At 40.9% G+C, this 21830-nt stretch overlaps 2 protein-coding genes across 6 annotated transcripts in view; one reads left to right on the top strand and one right to left on the bottom strand.

Moving 5' to 3' along the window:
* The first annotated feature begins 14 nt into the window (after positions 1-14).
* On the top strand, positions 15-11445 carry LOC139566193 (glutaminase kidney isoform, mitochondrial-like). Of its 2 annotated transcripts, none has more exons than XM_071387218.1 (11): positions 15-603; positions 1492-1524; positions 1637-1695; positions 2199-2265; positions 2400-2450; positions 4655-4831; positions 5144-5275; positions 5382-5474; positions 5692-5753; positions 5960-6100; positions 9312-11445. In XM_071387218.1, exons 1-11 carry the CDS (start codon positions 595-597, stop codon positions 9466-9468), a joined length of 981 nt encoding a protein of 326 aa, XP_071243319.1. In that variant the 5' UTR covers positions 15-594; the 3' UTR covers positions 9469-11445. The 2 variants fall into 2 exon arrangements, with proteins under 2 accessions (XP_071243319.1, XP_071243320.1); XM_071387219.1 differs by having other exon boundaries at positions 17-936.
* Positions 11446-11492: 47 nt separating this feature from the next.
* The window catches only part of LOC139566190 (signal transducer and activator of transcription 1-alpha/beta-like), a 35046-nt gene continuing 24708 nt past the window's right edge, over positions 11493-21830 (bottom strand). For 2 of the 4 annotated variants that reach the window (XM_071387204.1, XM_071387207.1), the window contains 3 exons: positions 18294-18482; positions 15628-15692; positions 11493-12240 (listed from right to left, as the gene is read on the bottom strand). In XM_071387204.1, coding sequence (XP_071243305.1) covers positions 12196-12240; positions 15628-15692; positions 18294-18482 — 299 coding nt within the window. In that variant the 3' untranslated portion in view covers positions 11493-12195. The remainder of the gene's footprint in view (positions 12241-15627; positions 15693-18293; positions 18483-21830) is intronic. The other 2 variants (XM_071387206.1, XM_071387205.1) reach the window with 2 other exon arrangements.

The following is a 21830-nucleotide window of genomic DNA, read 5'->3' as shown; positions in this document are numbered from 1 at the left end:
GATCCAGTTTGCTACAGCAGGAAAATAATCCTGCAGCAACAGGAAATGTGAATTATTATGTGAATAATAACTAATGGACATTTTTTGTAGGGGTTGATATATTTATTGTTAGGGCAAATCAAGTCTTGACATTTTAAAGTGGAAATTATAAACTTTAGAAGCCTTTTTAAACGTTTAATACATTACAAGTTTGCATTTTTCCTGCAGTGAGTGATACAATTAAGATCCTACATCTGTAGCCTATCAGTAATTTGGTTATTTGGATGGCAGCCTTTTGACTTGACAGGGTAATGATGTGGTATCTTTCTGCTTAAATCTTCATTATAACCTTAAACCAATCACTGTAAAGGTTGCTAATGGTGGGCTCAATAATCAATCCACTGATTGGATGCCCCCACATTCTAATTCTAATCTAATGTATTCAGTAATATAGACCAGATCTGTTTCTCAAAATGTGGTTCCCGTATGGTAAATCTGGGACTAAACTATGGGAACGTTGTAATGTATTTTTGAAGCCTCGTTTGTGGTTTATTTGTTGTTGCATATTTTACAGCATTAAGATCTGTGGGAAATTATGACCACTGCCACAGGTCAATGACGTTGGTAATTTTTTTACTTAAATTATTCTCCCCATTGAACAACATCTGGATTTGTTATAATATGCTACAGTTGTAGTAGTTGCTTTTTGTCACCTGGATTTTACAAACTGTTTACAAAATAAACAAAGGCAAAAAAAATGTTTTTCAAAATCATGATAGTACAAACATACCATTGTTTTTAGATGATTGATTAGTTGTGTTATTTTTTAAATGTATTTAACTTTTTTTTTGCACTATTTGTATTATTAGAGTTAAATGTAATGTTTCGTTTCTGTAGTACCTCCTCTCCTCAGCTCACACTACATATCCCAGAAGTCATTGTGTTCTACAATATTAAGTGAGGACATCACTAATTAATCTGCACATATAGATCCATAACCTTCTACAACACACAGTCACTAGCATACATCACTAACTTTCAACAGACACTCAGACCCCTACAGTACAAAGGCTACTTACACGACTACAGATTAAGTTCACATATACCTGTCTATGCAGAAATGCAGATATAAGGAATTGCATTTACCTGTGGTGTGTTTTATCTCCAGTCTGGTAGAATGGCCTACACATTGTTTTGCTGATTGTCTTTTGGTAGATTATTTTCTCATTTGAAAACCCGTGACTCTTTGATTAGTGATTCATTTCATCTCCAATTAGCTTAGTTGCCCAGTAATCATAAATATTCGTAATATTAGGACTAAACTTATTTCTTTAGGGCACATACTTTTTTTGTAATGATTATTGCTAGATTTTGTAATGATATTGGTAATTTGGAATTGAATTTGTCATAAGGTAGTCCCATTAGCTAGGCAATATACAATTTCCTGTATATCTAATTTGATATACAGTATGTAGTCATTCATACTGATGTGATCTTCTGTTTCTCTTTTAGCAAGGGGCAAGCAATGCTGAGAAATTTGATTATGTAAGTAACGCTACCCAGTTCTTTTATGTTTAGCCCTACGCTGCGCTGAATATTTGGGATTATCTTTGTAATGATGGGTGTACTTTGTGACCTTTTGGACTTTGTATTGCAGGTCATGAACTTCATGAACAAGCTGGCAGGAAACGAGTATGTGGGTTTCAGCAATGCCACGTGAGTTCTCAAGAGGAAGAACTGGGGTTGTGGTTTGGTTCAGCACCTTGGCTCACCACCATTGGCCAGGTGCCATGCCTTAGTATTCATCGGTGTTGTTTTCATCACTAGCATTTTTAGTATGATAATCAGTTTCAAATCAGTACTTTATTCTGCTTTAGAATAACACCACGAAAACAACAACCATAGAGATAAATCTTGATCTGAACAACATCAAAAACCATAGCTGCGGGAGGTAGGGGTGCTGGGGGTGCTGCAGCACCACCTAAAAAAACAAAATATAAAAATAGATGTTTTTTAAAAATGTTATACACTTCACAAAATTGCACTGGGCCTTTACTAGTCCTGTATTAGCAGACCGATATAGCCGTCATTTTTTTCCCGCCCCTAATCCACTTCCTGCGGCTATGTCTACAACACAAAAAGCTTTACTGGTTTTTCCAACTTGGAATTTTACTTAGTTGAAACAGGACTCAGAATGTTCCTGCTCTCTCTGCACCCAGATTCCAGTCAGAGAGGGAGTCTGGAGACCGTAACTTTGCTATCGGCTACTACCTGAAGGAAAAGAAGGTTGGTGACAGCTGAAACAAGCACACACATTTTACATCAATCAAGTGTACCTTTTCTAGATCACTTAGACATTTTTAAATAGGCATTTACAAGGCGTTGTCTGACTGTCAAATCAAACCACTGTTTCTTTCTAGTGCTTTCCAGAGGGGACAGACATGACCTCCATTTTAGACCTCTACTTCCAGGTGAGTATTTGTATTTGGCAGCAGCTACTCCTCCTGGGGTCCAAACACATTAAGGCAGTGGTTACCAAAATTATTACAGTCCCGTACCCCTTCAAACATTCAACCTCCAGCTGCGTACCCCCTCTAGCACCAGGGTCAGCGCACTCTCAAATGTTGTTTTTTGCCATCATTGTAAGCCTGCCTGCCACACACACACTATACGATACATTTATTAAACATAAGATTGAGTGTGAGTTTTTGTCACAACCCGGCTCGTGGGAAGTGGCAAAGAGCTCTTATAGGACCAGGGCACAAATAATAATCAATTATTTTGCTCTTTATTTAACCATCTTACATATAAAACCTTATTTGTTCATCGAAAATTGTGAATAACTCACCACAGGTTAATGAGAAGGGTGCGCTTGAAAGGATGCACATAACTCTGCAATGTTAGGTTGTATTGGAGAGAGTCTGTCTTAAATCATTTTCCACACACAGTCTGTGCCTGTATTTAGTTTTCATGCTAGTGAGGGACATTTGCAAAGGACATCAGTGTCTTAACAGTGCGATTTGCCAAGGCAGGATACTCTGAGTGCAGCCCAATCCAGAATCTGTGGCTTCTGATTAAATTACATTTTCTCAGAACCGCTTCTTGCAATTTCGATGAGGCTCTCTTGTTCAGATATCGGTACGTGCACTGGAGGCAGGGTCATCCGTTTCGGGAAAGTACGTGCGTAATTGCGCACCCAACTCACTCAGGTGCTTCGCTATATCACATTTGACATTGTCCGTAAGCTTGAGTTCATTTGCACACAGAAAACCATACAATGATGGAAAGACCTGTGTGTTGTCCTTGTTAATGCAGACAGAGAAGAGCTCCAACTTCTTAATCATATCCTCAATTTTGTCCCGCACATTGAATATAGTTGTATGGCAGAGTCCCTGTAATCCTAGATTCAGATCATTCAGGCGAGAAAAAACATCCCCCAGATCGGCCAGGTGTGTGAGAAACTCATGCAAGCGGTCAGACAAGAGAAAATGATGGTCAGTAAAGAAAACTTTAAGCTCGTCTCTCAATTTAAAAAAAAAACGTGTCGATACTTTGCCCCTTGATAACCAGTGCACTTCTGTATGTTATAAAAGCGTTACATGGTCGCAGCCCATATCATTGCATAGTGTGTGCGCGCACGCGTGTCTCTTCACAGTCCCTGCTGTTCCATAAGGTGTTTTTTTAAAATGTTTTTTAAATCTGATTCTACTGGTTGCATCAGTTACCTGATGTGGAATAGGGTTCCATGTAGTCATTCTCTTATGTAGTACTGTGCGCCTCCCATAGTCTGTTCTGGACTTGGGGACTGTGAAGAGACCTCTGGTGGCATGTCTTGTGGGCTATGCATGGGAGTCCGAGCTGTGTGCCAGTATTTTAAACAGACACCTCGGTACCTTCAGCTTGTCAACACTTCTTACAAAAACAAGTAGTGATGAAGTCAGTCTCTCCACCACTTTGAGCCATGAGAGATTTACATGCATATTATTGTTGTTAGCTCTCTGTGCACATTTAAAAGGCCAGCTGTGCTGCCCTGTTCTGAGCCAATTGTAATTTTCTTAAATCCCACGTGGCACCTGACCACACTACTGAACAGTAGTCTAGGTGCAACAAAACTAGGGCCTGTAGGACCTGCCTTGTTGATAGTGTTGTTAAAAAGGCAGAGCAGTGTTTTATTATGGACAGACTTCTCCCAATTTAGCTGCTGTAGTCATCAACATGTTTTGACCATGACAGTTTACAATCCAGGATTACTCCAAGCAGTTTAGTCACCTCAACCTGCTCAATTTCCACATAATTTATTACAAGATTTAGTTGAGGTTTAGGGTTTAGTGAATGATTTGTCCCAAATACAGTGCTTTTAGTTTTTGAAATATTTAACACTAACTTATTCCTTGCCAGCCATTCTGAAACTAGCTGCAGCTCTTAAGTGTTGCAGTGATTTCACTCACTTTAGTAGCTGACGTGTATAATGTTGAGTCATCCACATACATAGACACACTGGCTGTGACGACAGTATGTATACATGGTGAATTGGTGTGGGCATCGAGTGAGCATTTTTTTTTTTTTTAAGCTGTATCATTTCAATGGGCTTAGTGGAGAAACATCCTGTTTGTTTTCCTCTCTCCGTCAGCTGTTATTCCCGATGGTATATTAAACGTTTTCTATTCTTCTCTAGCTGTGCTCCATCGAGGTGACCTGTGAAAGCGCTAGCGTCATGGCGGCCACCCTGGCCAATGGCGGCTTCTGTCCAATCACAGGCGAGCGCGTGCTGGGCCCAGAGGCGGTACGGAACACCCTGAGCCTCATGCACTCATGCGGCATGTACGACTTCTCGGGACAGTTCGCTTTCCACGTGAGTCTCCAAGTTCCTTCCCTCAATACTTGTGTTTGTTGATTTGACAGGGATCATGTACAACAGACAATTTCTAGTCCCCTAATTTTCCTAGTCCCCCCCCCTAGTTTAGCATGGTTTCCTACGGTCTGTTTGGCCTGCTGTTCTTTGGAGACACAGTGGGAACAACGACAATCTACCACCATTTAAGCATTACACGTTACACCTGCAGTAGATCTTCCACTCCATGATGTTTGTCCATCCACTGCTGTTCATTTCTGCTGATATGTTTTGACACTGTTGTCTGCACTCTTCCTCTATGCTGTCTGGCAGGTTGGACTTCCAGCTAAGTCAGGTGTGGCAGGGGGCATCCTGCTGGTGGTGCCCAACGTCATGGGTATCATGTGCTGGTCCCCGCCACTGGACAAGCTGGGTAACAGTGTACGAGGAATCCAGTTCTGCACGGTACGAGAAACTGACCGTTTTCACTCTGTTGTCTCTCTGTCAGTGATCTAATTGATTGATGATTAGAAAACCAGCAGAAAGCCTGACAGGGATTGCTCTGTTCCAGGATCTGGTGTCCCTTTGCAACTTCCACAACTACGACAACCTGAAGCACTTTGTCAAGAAGCTGGATCCTCGCAGGGAGGGCGGAGACCAGAGGGTGAGTCGAGTTTAACTGGGAGCCTCTCTCTCCTTCTCCTCTCTTTTTCTACTTCCCTACGTTCACCAAGGTGCCTTCATGTACATGTAGTCGACATGTTCCCATGAAAAAGCTGCCGTTGGACTGAGTGTTTTTTAAAGCAACAGTGCCACCCACTGGAAGATACTGATAGTGCTAAAGGGGTTGACATGCAAACTGCCTCTCTGTTGTCTTTCAGGTGAAGTCGGTCATCAATCTTCTCTTTGCTGCGTACACTGGCGATGTGTCTGCACTGAGGAGGTACACAGCACTGCATCCTCTCCATGTTGGCCAATAAGGCCTTGAAAATAAGCTATGAAAGGAAATATAGTAAATTCCAAATCTGTCGCTGTGTCAGAGACCTTGTAATGTTTCCCTGTGTGTCTACATGGGGACTAGAGGTGGTGTGTGTGCTATTTTGGCTGCTGTACTGTACTCATCACTGTCCTTCTGTGGAATGTGTCCAGGTTTGCTCTGTCTTCCATGGACATGGAGCAGAGGGACTACGACTCCAGGACGGCCCTCCATGTGGCTGCAGCAGAAGGGCATGTGGAGGTGGTCAAGTTCCTGTTGGAGGCATGCAGGGTCAACCCTGTTCCCAAAGACAGGTGAGCGTAGATTCAATGGCCTCAAAGAACACCCAGTGTCTGTCAATGTAGCTAAGATCCAATGTCTCCAATGGACACGAAAACATATGTTCAGTGTCTCTAACCAGTTTTCCATCCCACTTTTTTATGAGAGTAAAGTACATGTTGGATAAGAAATGTCACGACAGGCCAAATGAAAACAGCAAATTTGTCAGTAAACTTTCCAAATTTCGAAAAACCAAATACGCTAGACATGATAGGATATTTTTGTCTGTAAAATATATTATGCAAGAAATGGTGATGGAAACGCTTTTATGCGCAAATATTGATATAATAACCATCATATCAAAGTAAACTTGGAGTCACACAATGATATGTTGTGTGGTCCTCCCACCACAACTTGGGAAAGCATGCAGTTTATTAGGCTGCAGGTGAAATAAGTTGAACTTCACAGGGTGGTGAAAGTGCATGGTGATGAGCTTGACCTACAGTTGAAGTCGGATGTTTACATACACCTAGGTTGGAGTCATTAAAACCTGTTTTTCAACCACTCCACAAATTTCTTGTTAACAAACTATAGTTTTGGCAAGTCGTTTAGGACATCAACTTTGTGCATGACACAGGTAAAAAAAAAAATTTTTTTTTAATTGTTTACAGACAGATTATTTAATTATGTATCAAAATTCCAGTGGGTCAGAAGTTAATATACACTAAGTTGACTGTGCCTTTAAACAGCTTGGAAAATTCCAGAAATGATGTCATGGCTTTAGAAGCTTCTGATAGGCTAATTGACATAATTTGAGTTAATTGGAGGTGTACCTGTGGATGTATTTCAAGGCCCACCTTCAAACTCAGTGCCTCTTTGCTTGACATCATGGGAAAATCAAAAGAAGTCAGCCAAGACCTCAGGGAAAAAAATTGTAGACCTCCACAAGTCTGGTTCATCCTTGGGAGCAATTTCCAAACGCCTGAAGGTACCATATTCATCTGTACAAACAATAGTACGTAAGTATAAACACCATGGGACCACGCAGCCGTCATAACGCTCAGGAAGGAGACGTGTTCTGTCTCATAGAGATGAGTGTACTTTGGTGCGAAAAGTGCAAATCAATCCCAGAACAACAGCAAAGGACCTTATGAAGATGCAGGAGGAAACAGGTACAAAAGTATCTATATCCTCAGTAAAACGAGTCCTATATCGACATAACCTGAAAGGCCACTCAGCAAGGAAGAAGCCACTGCTCCAAAACCGCCATAAAAAAATCCAGATTACGGTTTGCAACTGCACATGGCGACAAAGATCGTACTTTTTGGAGAAATGTCGTCTGGTCTGATGAAACAAAAATAGAACTGTTTGGCCATAATGACCATCCTTAAGTCTGGAGGGAAAAGGGGAAGGCTTGCAAGCCAAAGAACACCATCCCAGCCGTGAAGCACGGGGGTGGCAGCATCATGTTGTGGGGGGGCTTTGCTGCAGGAGGGACTTGTGCACTTTACAAAAAAGATGGCATAATGAGGATGGAAAATTATGTGGATATATTGAAGCAACATCTCAAGACATCAGTCAGGTAGTTAAAGCTTGGTTGCAAATGGGTCTTCCAAATGGACAATGACCCCAAGCATACTTCCAAAGTTGTGGCAAAATGGCTTAAGGACAACAAAGTCAAGGTATTGGAGTGGCCATCACAAAGCTCTGACCTCAAACCTATAGAAAATGTGTGGGCAGAACTGAAAAAGTATGTGCGAGCAAGGAGGCCTACAAACCTGACTCAGTTACACCAGCTCTGTCAGGAGGAATGGGCCAAAATTCACCCAACTTATTGTGGGAAGCTTGTGGAAGGCTACCTGAAACGTTTGACCCAAGTTAAACAATTTAAAAGGCAATGCTACCAAATACTAATTGAGTGTATGTAAACTTCTGAACCACTGGGAATGTGATGAAAGAAATAAAAGCTGAAAAAAATAATTCTCTACTATTATTCTGACATATCACATTCTTAAAATAAAGGGGTGATCCTAACTGACCTAAGACGGGGAATTTTTGCTAGGATTAAATGTCAGAAATTGTGAAAAACTGAGTTTAAATGTATTTGGCTAAGGTGTATGTAAACTTCCGACTTCAACTGTACATGTAGTCGTGGCCAAAAGTTTTGAGAATGACACAAATATTAATTTTCACAAAGTCTGCTGCCTCAGTGTCTTTAGATATTTTTGTCAGATGTTACTATGGAATACCGAAATATAACTACAAGCATTTCATAAGTGTCAAAGGCTTTTATTGACAATTACATGAAGTTGATGCAAAGAATATTTGCAGTGTTGACTCTTCTTTTTCAAGACCTCTGCAATCCGCCCTGGCCTGCTGTCAATTAACTTCTGGGCCACGTCCTGACTGATGGCAGCACATTCTTGCATAATCAATGCTTGGAGTTTGTCAGAATTTGTGGGTTTTTGTTTGTCCACCCACTTCTTGAGGATTGACCACAAGTTCTCAATGGGATTAAGGTCTGGGGAGTTTCCTGGCCATGGACCCAAAATATTGATGTTTTGTTCCCCGAGCCACTTAGTTATCACTCACACCTGTGTTAACGAGAGAATCACTGACATGATGTCAGCTGGTCCTTTTGTGGCAGGGCTGAAATGCAGTGGAAATGTTTTTGGGGGATTCAGGTAATTTGCATGGCAAAGAGGGACTTTGCAATTAATTGCAATTCATCTGATCACTCTTCATAACATTCTGCAGTATATGCAAATTCCCATCATACAAACTGAGGCAGCAGACTTTGTGAAAATTAATATTTGTCATTCTCTCAACTTTTGTACACGACTGTATATATTACCTCAATTACCTTATTATTATTTGTATTATAATTTTTTTTGTATTTTTCTTAACTGCATTGTTGGTTAATAAGTAAGCATTTCACTGTAAAGTCTACACCTGTAGTATTCGGCGCATGTGACAAACTGAATTTGTATTTTTTTTATTCGGTACATGGGAATTTAACAACAAAAGTAATTTTTATGTCCACTACGTCATCATGCACAGCCTTTTATCTGCAACAAGTACATTTCATGGAAACACACCTCTGGTGGGAAAATGCACACATTTAATTTTTGCAGATTTGAGAATATTCGTGTGAAAATCTGTCGCCAATTGGATGGAAACTTAGCTAATGTAAAACGTGTCCATTTAAGAGCAGTGTTTACAATGTCTCTCGTCTGCTCCATCAAGGTGGGGTAACACACCGATGGAAGAGGCAGTGCACTTTGGACACCACGACGTTGTGACCATGCTCCAGGACTACAACAACAAGTACAGTCCACCGGGGGGCGCCACTGAGGACAAAGAGAAGGAGATATCAGAGAAGAACATTGACGGCCTACTATGAGCCAACTAATACTCTTATCTATCCATAGAAATAAAATAACTAGAACGGACATTCCCATTGAAATTATATATACGTGATCTGAGAGGCTTGGTCCTTTCCAGTCATTCTATTTCTATGGCCCCTTTAACTATCTGGAAGACTTACTGTAAGTGTGTGGTCCATTTGTCACGTCAGTGGTAGGTCACGTATACTGTTGATAATACTGTATTGTTGATTTTGTATAAAAGTATTGTATTTCTAGCGTTTAAAAAATATATATTGACCTTTGACTTTTCCCCAGATGTTTTTCGTTTTTTTGGTTGTTTCCTTTCGCGTCGCTTTTTTATGTCGTACTGCTCATTGCGCAACTCTCCCTCAGTGTGTGTCAGCACTATGTGGAATGTATTTTCTACATTTAAGTGCACAAAACATTTCTCTTTATGTACAACCTGAACGTATGCATAAGATAAATGTACACGTTATGTAACGTGTGTGTATATCCCTGAAATTAATATAATATCAGAGGTAGATGGATTCAGTGTAAATACTATTTAATCTGAAGTGAAATCAAGTGACTCTCACTGGCACAGCTTTTGAAGGAAATGGGTAAAGTACACACACTGTGCATTAGGCTTAAGTGTGACTATTTTGGAGGCAGAATGTGTTACATAAACTATTCCACATGTTCACAGATCTAGGTAGCCTGGTTGCGCTGTATATGGCACTGGCTATACAGGCCAGACAGATCTGGGACCAGGCTATCTATGGTTTAAGACCTCTGGTCTTTTGATTTAGGCCTAGTAGCTCCATATGAATTGAAAGTATGGCATTATGTGGAGTGAGTTTAGTTTTGTTGGTTTGCTATTTGATAGCTAGACATTTTTGCACCTTTTTCTCCAAAATAACAAAATCTTTTTTTTATTGATTGTTCTAGAATCTTGTTTTAATTTTGAGTAGAAAGAGGGTTATTTGTTTAAGTGTCAGCCAAAGATTTTCTGTACGTTTGCTCCACCTGATAAGTCTAGTCGGCGACTTCAAAAAAGAGCATATTATACGTGAGCCGCCTCAGGAGCAATACAATACAATTCAACCAGCAGCCATGTGCTCTTTACAGACAGGTTTCCCACCTATGCTAAGTCAAATTTTAGGGCATAAACATAAAACATTGATTTATCACTTCATGGATACAGCAGTGTCAATGGTGTTACTATTATGCCTTGTCACACAAGTTTATTTGTCAGATATTTGGTTTTACATGGATTTTATCTTCAGTTATAGACATTACACTTTTAATGAATGTTTTTAGTTCGGAACAACTCCACAATGGTGGACTTTAAATCTTGCCGTACTCACCCAAATGCATCTTTTGGGTAGAGATAAAATAGTTATCCTCATGGGCCTATATGAAAGCAGAACACTAAGACGATTCTACACACAACTAATTGATCACTTTTTATGCAGAGATACGCATATTGATTGTTTAACTGTTTAGAGTGTAAAAGTAAAATAAACGTATACGCCTATACTTAAAGTCAGGTTGTTTTGGTGAGAACTAGTGTGTGTGTGTATTTGTTTGTGTTATTGACTATGGGAGGGACAGCGACTACAAATCTGGTAATGACAGAGGACATTGATGGCAATCTCAAGCCCTAAACTATTATGCTAAAAGTACCTAAGGCAACATACTTGTGATTTGATGAATGAATATATTTTGATTGAATAACTCATCTCAAGTGTTGCTTTCATTGGATTTGACTTGACTTTGTCTCTCCAGTCCCTGTTGCACAAGAAGCCTCGTACGTTTGAGTGTTTATTGTTCCCCTGTGTAGGTGCAGGTCAACTTCAACATTAGCTAATTATTTTGAATGTACCACAGGTGTATACTGATGTCATCAGTTTGTTTTCATTCAAGTATATCTACTTTAGCTGTGTGTTGCAGGCAATGGAGATATATTTATTTCAATGATCAAACAATAAATAAAGATAACTTTAAATATGGATATCTCCCTTTACTCCCACTGTATATTCTTGAATATAGGCATGCGAAGACTTGGGTATCTTCTTTAATTAATTCCATGAATGTTACAAATGATCACCAAATTAACACCAAAGTATGAATTGTTTCCAGTGCAGTGAGTACTACATGATTATTCATACTGTAATTTTATTTAGAGCGCCAGTTTATCACTTCATATATTTTAAAACTTGTGTGAGAGAAAATTGTACTGTCTGAAGAGAGAGTGAGAAGAAATGTACAATTCAAGGCTATCTTGGTTCTTGCAGATAACTGTGACCTCCTCAGACCAATTGACAGTACGCCCAGAACATTGCTCTGGGAACCAAAACGAGTATCTCAGTTTCAAGTTCCCAGCTTTGAGAGAAGAAGCCTCGTCAGTCACATGCAGGAATCTGTGTTAATAATGAATAATGTAAATCATGCTTATATGACTTGTTTGTGTAGCAGTATATAATGACTGAAAGGGAATGCCCTTTTTCAGAGTTTTCATCAAGCTTGGATTGAGTTTGTGAACCTCTCCAGTTAACCAATAAAGATGTATTAATTTACATTGAGTTTGAGGCCTTAGTGGTGAATTTCATACGAAAAAAGAAAAAAAAGTTCTGAAACATGACAAAACTGAAATGGAAGGAGAGTAAAGGGGAAATATAGTAAGTGTACAGTATGCAATTTTGCTTCAGTATAAAACATATCTTCTGGTCTAAAAGATCAGGTCCTGCCTGTCCATCGGCTCAGTTGCGGTCCAAGTCCAGTGTGTTCTCAAACTCTGCAGTCACCTACAGAGGATGATAAAAAAAAAAGTCAATGTGAATCAAATGTATTTTTCATGAATGCAAAACTACGTTAAAGGAACCAGAAAATGAATGCCATGATGATAATGAATGACATGCTGTACAACAAGATTTTCACAAAGTCAAATTCATTTGTGTTATAGGCTTCCTGATGCTTGTATCTAAACCAAAGTAGATGGTTAGAAGATTGTTTTGTACATCAGTTGGGGTCTCTATAACCTACAATATGTGAGGTCCTAAACCTACACTACATCCCCAAAATTATGTGTACACCCCTTCAAATTTGTGGATTCGGCTATTTCAGTCACACCCGTTGCTGACGTGTATAAAATCGAGCACACAGCCATGCAATCTCCATAGACAAACATTGGCAGTAGAATGGCCTTACTGAAGAGCACAGTGACTTTCAACGTGGCACCGTCATAGAATGCCACCTTTCCAACAAGTCAGTTCATCAAATTTCTGACCAGCTAGAGCTTCCCCGGTCAACTAAGTGCTGTTATTGTGAAGTGGAAACGTCTAGGAGCAACAACAGCTCAGCCGCGAAGTGGTAGGCCACAAACTCACAGAACGGGACCGACGAGTGACGAAGCGCATAAAAATAGTCTGTCCTCGGTTGCAACACTACCGAGTTCCAAACGGCCTATGGAAGCAACATCAGCACAAAAACTGTTCGTCGGGAGCTTCATGAAATGGGTTTGCATGGCCGAGCAGCCGCACAAAAGCCTAAGATCACCATCCGCAATGCCAAGTGTCAGCTGGAGTGGTGTAAAGCTCGCCGCCTTTGGACGGAGCAGTGGAAACACATTCTCTGGAGTGATGAATCACACTTCACCATCTGGCAGTCCGACAGACAAATCTGGATTTGGCGTATGCAAGGAGAATGCTACCTGCCCGAATGCATAGTGCCAACTGTAAAGTCTGGTGGAGGAGGAGTAATGGTCTGGGGGCTGTTTCCTCGTTCGGGCTAAGTCCCTTAGTTCCAGTGAAGGGAAATCTTAACAATGACAGTCTAGAAAGTTCTATGCTTCCAACTTTGTGGCAACAGTTTGGGGAAGGCCCTCACCTGTTTCAACATGACAATACCTTGGTGCATAAAGTGAGGTCCATACAGAAATGGTTTGTCATGATCGGTGTGGAAGAACTTGACTGGCCTGCACAGAGACCTGACCTCAACCTCATCGAACACCTTTGAGATGATTTGGAATGCCGACCTCACTAATGCTTGTGGCTGAATGTTTAGTTTATTAATTCGACCATTTAAAAAAAAACAAGCACGCTTAAAGCTTGAAAAGTTGGTCCTCTTAATGGAATGGAAGCAAGCCCCTGCAGCAATGTTCCAACATCTAGTGGAAAGCCTTCCCAGAAGAGTAGAGGCTGTTAGAGCAGCAAAGGGGGGACCAACTCCATATTAATGCCCATGATTTTGGAATGAAATGCTCGACGAGCAGGTGTCCACATACTTTTGGTCATATAGTGTAGCATAAAAGCGCATCCTTGTAGCTGTGTAGGCTAATATTGTCAACATTTTTGCCTTGGGGTAAGTTGAGCCAATGGCCACCATACCCTATACAAATTATGATTACATTTAGTCAGTGTTATACATAATATGCAAAGTATTTTTGCAATGTGTCATGCATATGAACTTGAGTGCATTTGCTATGTTAAAGAGCAGACCCCGTGGGGCCGTGTATACAAATGTAAAGCACGCAGGGGTCCAGCCCCCCTTGAGGTTCTTGAGAGAGCAGCCAAAGAAGTGAGAGAAGGGAAGAAGTCCATTTGAGCAGCAGCAAGGGATGAGAAAATAGATTGAAGGACACCGAAGAGTTCCATTGATATAAAAGAAAACTAACATGTATTGGTGTGAAAGAGAGGCTATTATAGAGTAGCAGAGGCACACAAGTTCATATCTGATGACATGGAGTCTGAGCTTGCTAAACATATCAAGAATCTCGCAGACCTGTTTCATGGGCTTAGTAGCCTCAAATGTAGAGTACTTGCCTACGAATTGCCACATCGAAACAACATCCCTGTCCCAGACAGCTGGTCAAGAAATGGAAGGCTAAGTGATACTGAACAGAGAGATCTATATCTGAATGTAGGCATTCATTTAAGATATACAATATACCACAACCTCCTTCAATTAATTAAACTTTGACCTACCAGCATCCACTGTCACAACACTGTCAGGGGACGCCATCACCCACTTACCCCAAGGTGGCTCAATTTACCCTGTCCCTATGCTCAATTTACCCCACACCGGGGGTAAGTTGTGTCAAGAAACCACTTTTTTGGGACAAGCTGTGTTTTCAGACCTGTTATGTTTACATGAATTCAGATTATTTCCAGGGATGCACAACATCCTGAAATATACCGTATGTATACTGAACCTAAATATAAACACAACATGCAACAATTTCAAAGATTTTACTGAGTTACAGCTCATATATGTAAATCAGTCAATTGAAATAAATTTATTAGGATTTCACATGACTGCCCACCCACTAATCAGAATTAGTTTTCTGGCACAAAATGTCTTTATTATAGACAGAAATAGTCCTCAGACAATCGCACAGGTGAATAAGCCGGATGTGGAGGTCCTGGGCTGGCTTGGTTACAAATTGTCTGCGGTTGTGAGGCTGGTTTGACATACTACCAAATTCTCTATAACGACGTTGGAGGCAGCTTATGATAGAGAAATTAACATTAAATTCTCTGGCAACAGCTCTGGTGGACATTCCTGCAGTCAGCATGCCAATTGCACGCTCCCTCAGAACTTGAGACATCTGTGGCATTGTGTTGTGTGACAAAACTGCACATTTTAACGTGGCCTTTTATTGTCCCCAGGTGCACCTGTGTAATGATCATGCTGTTTACTCAGCTTTTTGATATGCCACACCTGTCAGGTGGATGGATTCTCTTGGCTAAGGAGAAATGCTTACTATCAGGGATGTAAACAAATTTGTGCTCATAATTTTAGAGAAATAAGCTTTTTGTGAATCTGAAAAAGTATTTATTATTTCAACCATGGGACCAACACTTTACATGTTGCGTTTATATTTTTGTTTAGTGTAGATAGCTTTGTTAGAAATAAAACTACACTCTTACAAAAAAAGGTGCTATCTAGAACCAAATAGGGTTCTTGGCTGTCCCCGTTGGAGAACCCTTAAAATAACCCATTTTGGTTCCAGATGAAACCCTTTTGGAGTCAGGTAGAACCCTTTTGGGTTGCATGTAGAACCCTTTCCACAAAGGGTTAATTAAAGGGTTAATTAAATCAGATTATGGATTATACCCAAACCAGAACACTGCAAATTAAATGTCTTCCTGTTATAGATTAAGAAATATGTAACGTATGAAGGGTAAACTTACTTCTGACACTGATATTAAATATTTCTTTATGTATCCTGGACTCTCCACATCCATGGGCTCTGATGCTGAAAAACAAAATGGTGGACCAGATGGACGATTAAGAGGTGTTGTTTAGGGATGCACCGATATTACATTTTTGTCCGATTCTGATATTTTCCTTGCCAAAAAACCCCGATACCGATAACCAATATTAACCATTTTTAGCGGCCTTTTAAGCGTTCTAGTACAGTTAAATAGTTAACACGGTCCCTTCGGCATGCCAACTTTGTTTTTTCTTCCCACGAAAACATCTGTCAAGTCCGAACTGTTTAAGCCAGAAACAAAATCACCCCACTATGGAAAGCTGAGACACACACGAACGGGTCAGCTGTTTTGCACTACGACACCCACAACCTTAACCCCTAGGAGTCTAAGACGATATCTATAAAGCTAACATATAGAATTGTTTTATTTTGATCATAAGATGGACCAGCTATTTTTAGGACCTCTGTAGGTATACCCCAAAAAAACTTTAGAACCCTTTAGAATTACCTGGATTTATGCATAAATGTCTCGGAAAATGTGATCTGATCTTCCTCTAAGTAACAACAATAGACAGTGTGCTTAAACTAATAACACACAAACTATTGTATTTTTCTTGTCTATATTGAATACATCATTTAAACATTCACAGTGTAGGTTGGAAAAAGTGGAGTCCAATCAATGAGACGAGATTGGAGATGTTGGTTAGAGCTGCCCTGCCCTATAAAAAACACTCACAAAATGTGAGTTTGCTATTCACAAGAAGCATTGCCTGATGTGAACCATGCCTCGAACAAAAGAGATCTCAGAAGACCTACGATTAAGAATTGTTGACTTGCATAAAGCTGGAATGATTAAAAAGGTCTCTCAAAAAGCCTTGATGTTCATCAGTCCACGGTAAAACAAATTGCTGAACTTTTTCCATTTATTGACACTGTTGCTACTCTCTCTAGGAGTGGCCGTCCTGCAAAGATGACTGCAAGAGCACAGTGCAGAATGCTCAATGAGGTTAAGAATAATCCTAGAGTGTCAGCTAAAGACTTACAGAAATCTCTGGAACATGGTAACATCTCTGTTAACGAGTCTACGATACGTAAAACACTAAACAAGAATGGTGTTTATAGGAGGACACCATGGAAGAAGCCACTGCTGTCCAAAAAGTTCGCAAAAGAGTACCTGGATGTTCCACAGCGCTTCTGGCAAAATATTCTGTGGACAGATTAAACTAAAGTTGAGTTGTTTGGAAAGAACACACAACACTATGTGTGGAGAAAAAAAGGCACAGCACAGCACACCAACATCAAAACCTCATTCCAACTGTAAAGTATGGTGGAGGGAGCATCATGGTTTGGAGCTGCTTTGCAGCCTCAGGGACTGGACATCTTGCTATCACTGACGGAAAAATGAATTCCCAAGTTTATCGAGACATTTTGCAGGACAATGTAAGGCTATCTGTCCGCCAAATGAAGCTCAACAGACGTTGGGTGATGCAACAGGACAACGACCCAAAACACAGAAGTAAATCAACAACAGAATGGCTTCAACAGAAGAAAATACGCCTTATGGAGTGAACCAGTAAGAGACCTGACCTCAACCCAATTTAAAATGCTTGTGGCATGACCTCGAGAGCGTTTCAAACCAGACGTCTTAATAATATTGCTTAACTGAAACAGTTTCGTAAGGATTGTTGGAATCGGCTAAACATTGAACATTGAGATATTAAATAAATGATAGAGACAAAGCCTTGAATAGAAAGAGTTTGTAAAAAGCCAGAAGGCTTTGGAATGTGTTTGATGGAGGAGAGGAGAGCGATGTGTTGATATAGGGAAGACAGATGGATATCTGTGGGTCAGGAGGTGAGGTCAGTTCCCCTTAAGGGAGTAATCAGGGTTGCTATCTGGTTACCGTCTTTCCTGTGGAGCCATAAACTGTAAGGAAGAGGAGTGTCTTAAGTAGGATGTATATAAACTGTGATGTCTGACATGTTTAGCTGTCTGATTTTCAGCTGTACAGAACCTTTGGGAAGAATAAACTTGGTTAAAGCTTCTCTAGTGTCCGTGGGTTATTTATCTGAAAAATAAGAACCCAACAAGATGAATGGTCCAAAAATCCTCCTGACCGTTGTGCAGGTCTGATCCGCAACTACAGAAAACGTTTGGTTGAGTTTATTGCTGCCAAAGGAGGGTCAACCAGTTATTAAATCCAAGGGTTCACATACTTTTCCCACCCTACACAGCGAATGTTTACACTGTGTGTTCAATAAAGACATGAACACATATATTTCTTGTGTGTTATTAGTTTAAGCAGACTGTGTTTGTCTATTGTTGTGACTTAGATGAAGATCAGATCAAATTGTATGACCAATTTATGCAGAAATCCAGGTAATTCCAAAACGAGTGCGCCGCACTATGGGACTCCCAATCACGGCCGGTTGTGATCCAGCCTGGATTCGAACCAGGGTGTCTGTAGTGACGCCTCTAGCACTGAGATGCAGTGCTTTAGCCCGCTGCGCCACTTGGGAGACCAACTCACACAAAAATAAATCAAAATGAAGTATGGTTTGAGGTGTCTGAAAAGCATCTGAGAGATATAGGAAAGCATCAGGGACAAAAAAAACAACAACAAAAAGGTTGCTGGATGCTTACCCTCGGAGGCCCCGGTGTAGAACTTTCCGAAAGCCTCGTCTTTGGGGATGTCTGGGTAGAGGAAGCTGAGTGGGATCTCTGGGATGTTCCCAGCTGCCATCACCTTGTAGTTGCGGATGATTTCAGGCAGAGAGATGACAGACAGCTTCTTCTTGGTGTAGGGCTCCACAGCATGGAATACAGGCTTATCTGTGGAACATGAGTGATAGGTACAGTTGAAGTCGGAAGTTTACATACACCTCAGCCAAATACATGTAAACTCAGTTTCACAATTCCTGACATTTAATCCTCGTGGACATTCCCTGTCTTAGGTCAGTTAGGATCACCACTTTATTTTAAGAATTTGAAATGTCAGAATAATAGTAGAGAGAATGATTTATTTCAGCTTTTATTTCGTTCATCACATTCCCAGTGGGTCAGAAGTTTACATACACTGAATTAGTATTTGGTAATTGTATTTGGTAATTGTTTAACTTGGGTCAAATGTTTTAGGTAGCTTTCCACAAGCTTCCCACAATAAGTAGAATTTTGGCCCATTCCTCCTGACAGAGCTGGTGTAACTTAGTGAGGTTTGTAGGCCTCCTTGCTCGCACACACTTTTTCAGTTCTGCCCACAAATTTCTATAGTATTGAGGTCAGGGCTTTGTGATGGCCACTCCAATACCTTGACTTTGTTGTCCTTAAGCCATTTTGCCATAACACTGGAAGTATGCTTGGGGTCATTGTCAATTTGGAAGACCGATTTGCCACCAAGCTTTAACTTCCTGACTGATGTCTTGAGATGTTGCTTCCAATATATCCACAATTTTACTCCCTCATGATGCCATCTATTTTGTGAAGTGCACCAGTCCCTCCTGCAGCAAAGCACCACCACAACATGATGCTGCCACCCCCATGCTTCACGGTTGGGATGGTGTTTTTCGGCTTGCAAGCCTAACCCTGTTTCCTCCAAGCATAACAATGGTCATTATGGCCAAACAGTTCTATTTTTGTTTCATCAGACCAGATGACATTTCTCCAAAAAGTACGATCTTTGTCCCCATGTGCAGTTGCAAACCAGGTCGCTAGGTGTACGGTGTTTCCTCTGTTTGTTGTTTTTTACACCCCTTTTCTCCCCAATTTCGTGGTATCCAATTGTTAGTAGTTACTGTCTTGTCTCATCGCTACAACTCCCGTACGGGCTCGGGAGAGACGAAGGTTGAGAGCCATGCGTCCTCCGAAACACAACCCAACCAAGCTGCACTGCTTCTTAACACAGCGCGCCTCCAACCCAGAAGCCAGCCACCCGGGAGGGAGTCTGGCTTTTTTATGGCGGTTATGGAGCAGTGGCTTCTTCCTTGCTGAGTGGCCTTTCAGGTTATGTCGATATAGGAATCATTTATTGTGGATATAGATACTTTTTGTACATGTTTCCTCAAGCATCTTCACATGGTCCTTTGCTGTTGTTCTGGGATTGATTTGCACCTTTCGCACCAAAGTACACTCATTTCTGGGAGTCAGAACGCGTCTCCTTCCTGAGCGGTATGACGGCTGCATGGTCCCACGGTGTTTATACTTGCGTACTATTGTTTGTACAGATGAACGTGGTACCTTCAGGCATTTGGAAATTGCTCCCAAGGATGAACCAGACTTGTGGAGGTCTACAATTTTGATTTTCCCATGATGTCAAGCAAAGAGGCACTGAGTTTGAAGATAGGCCTTGAAATACATCCACAGGTACACCTCCAATTGACTCAAATTATGTCAAATAGCCTATCAGAAGCTTCTAAAGCCATGACATTATTTTCTGGAATTTTCCAAGCTGTTTAAAGGCACAGTCAACTTAGTGTATGTGCAAACCTCTGACCCACTGGAATTGTGATACAGTGAATTATAAGTGAAATAATCTGTCTGTAAACAATTGTTGGAAAAATTACTTGTGTCATGCACAAAGTAGATATCCTAACTGACTTGCCAAAACTACAGTTTGTTCACAAGAAATTTGTGGAGTGGTTGAAAAACGAGTTTATGACTCCAACCTAACAGGCTGACTACACCGCTCGCGTCGTGTGCGCGAGCGTTTCAAAATAAATGTAGAATCTATATTTTTCAATTATTGCACCCACACTGCTCGCGCGTGCGCCATCGAGCATCTGCGTTGCCAAGGGCTAAAATAGAAGTCAGTTCTATTTGTGACACAGATCACGCTGCAAGTCCTGCCTCTCCCATCTCCTCATTGGTTTATAGAAGCAGGTACCCACGTGCCATCTCCTGATTGGTTATACCCACGTGGGTGACAGAGACGAATGAGGTCAGAGGCGGTAATGCACCTAATTTCTGAAAGTTGCCAATCGCAATATAAAGTCCATAGAAGAAAAATCCTGGAAGGAGGAGAGATGACTAGAAATGATTCGGTTGACTGTTTTATGTGTGGATTAATTGGCAGTTAGAGGATAGAGTAGAGGATCTTGTGCATTTCAGGTAAAATAACAACTCAATGTTTATATCCCAGGACAAATTAGCAAGCAACAGCAAGCTAGCTAAATAGGTCAAATTACCTAGCAAGTGCAAGCTAACTAGCTAAATTTCCAAAAATGTTTAATGCTTCTCGACCTGTCCCCAAATTAATATAATTGGTTCAGAGTTTGTTTTGATATTTTAACCTGCGTGTCGTGATCGCGTTTGGTGTGGGGGGACAAAATACATTTATGCACGATGGCGCACGCGCGCAGCCGGTTTGGGTTCCGTGTAAGTGTATGTAAACCTCCGACTTCAACTCTATATCACTGGCGACAGGTTTAGCATTCATCTTTGCATTCTAACAGAAAATAGGCTGGCCCTCTTTGACATCGCATTGGTCAAAAAATTGCATTCTGTTAATTTTTAAAGCCCTTTTGCAACAAAAAAAACTGCATTTCCCTAACATTGTTACTAACATATAGAAGTACGATGGAGAGATGGTTAACTCTTGAAATTCATTCCGTCACTACAGATTTAGGATAAAACGGCTTTTAGTTGATTTGCACCTCATTTATGGAACCATTTTGAGAATAATCTACAGTTGGATGCATTGGTGGTCAGATGACGCGGATGACTACACTACAGACTGTTTTGCAAGCACAGACTCGAATACGTTCCGGGTTCATCCGCATTGAGCTAAAGGCTAGAGCTGCCGCTTTCAAGGAGCGGAACACTAATCTAGACGCTTAGACGAAATCCCGCTATGCCCTCAGACGAACCATCAAACAAGCAAAGCGTCAATACAGAATTAAGAATCATACTTCACCGGCTCTGACGCTCGTCGGATGTGGCAGGGCTTGAAAACTATTACGGACTACAAAGGGAAACCCAGACGCGAGCTGACCAGTGACGGGAGCCTAACAGACGAGCTAAATGCTTTTTATGCTCGTGTCACGTTCCTGACCTGTTTTCCTTTGTTTTTGTATTTGTTTAGTATGGTCAGGGCGTGAGTTGGGGTGGGCATTCTATGTTATGTGTTTCTATGTTGGGTTCTTTCTGATTTAGCCTTATATGGTTCTCAATCAGGGACAGGTGTTT

The sequence above is a fragment of the Salvelinus alpinus genome, chromosome 38, assembly GCF_045679555.1.
Source record: "Salvelinus alpinus chromosome 38, SLU_Salpinus.1, whole genome shotgun sequence".
NCBI lineage: Eukaryota > Metazoa > Chordata > Actinopteri > Salmoniformes > Salmonidae > Salvelinus > Salvelinus alpinus.
This window is presented reverse-complemented; position numbering and strand designations above follow the sequence as displayed.

Excerpts from the sequence above, each read along its gene's own strand:
- LOC139566193 (XM_071387218.1), top strand. Across the intron at positions 2,266-2,399 it reads ACTACCTGAAGGAAAAGAAG|TGCTTTCCAGAGGGGACAGA; the intron begins GTTGGTGACAGC and ends GTTTCTTTCTAG. Across the intron at positions 5,276-5,381 it reads GAGGAATCCAGTTCTGCACG|GATCTGGTGTCCCTTTGCAA; the intron begins GTACGAGAAACT and ends GCTCTGTTCCAG.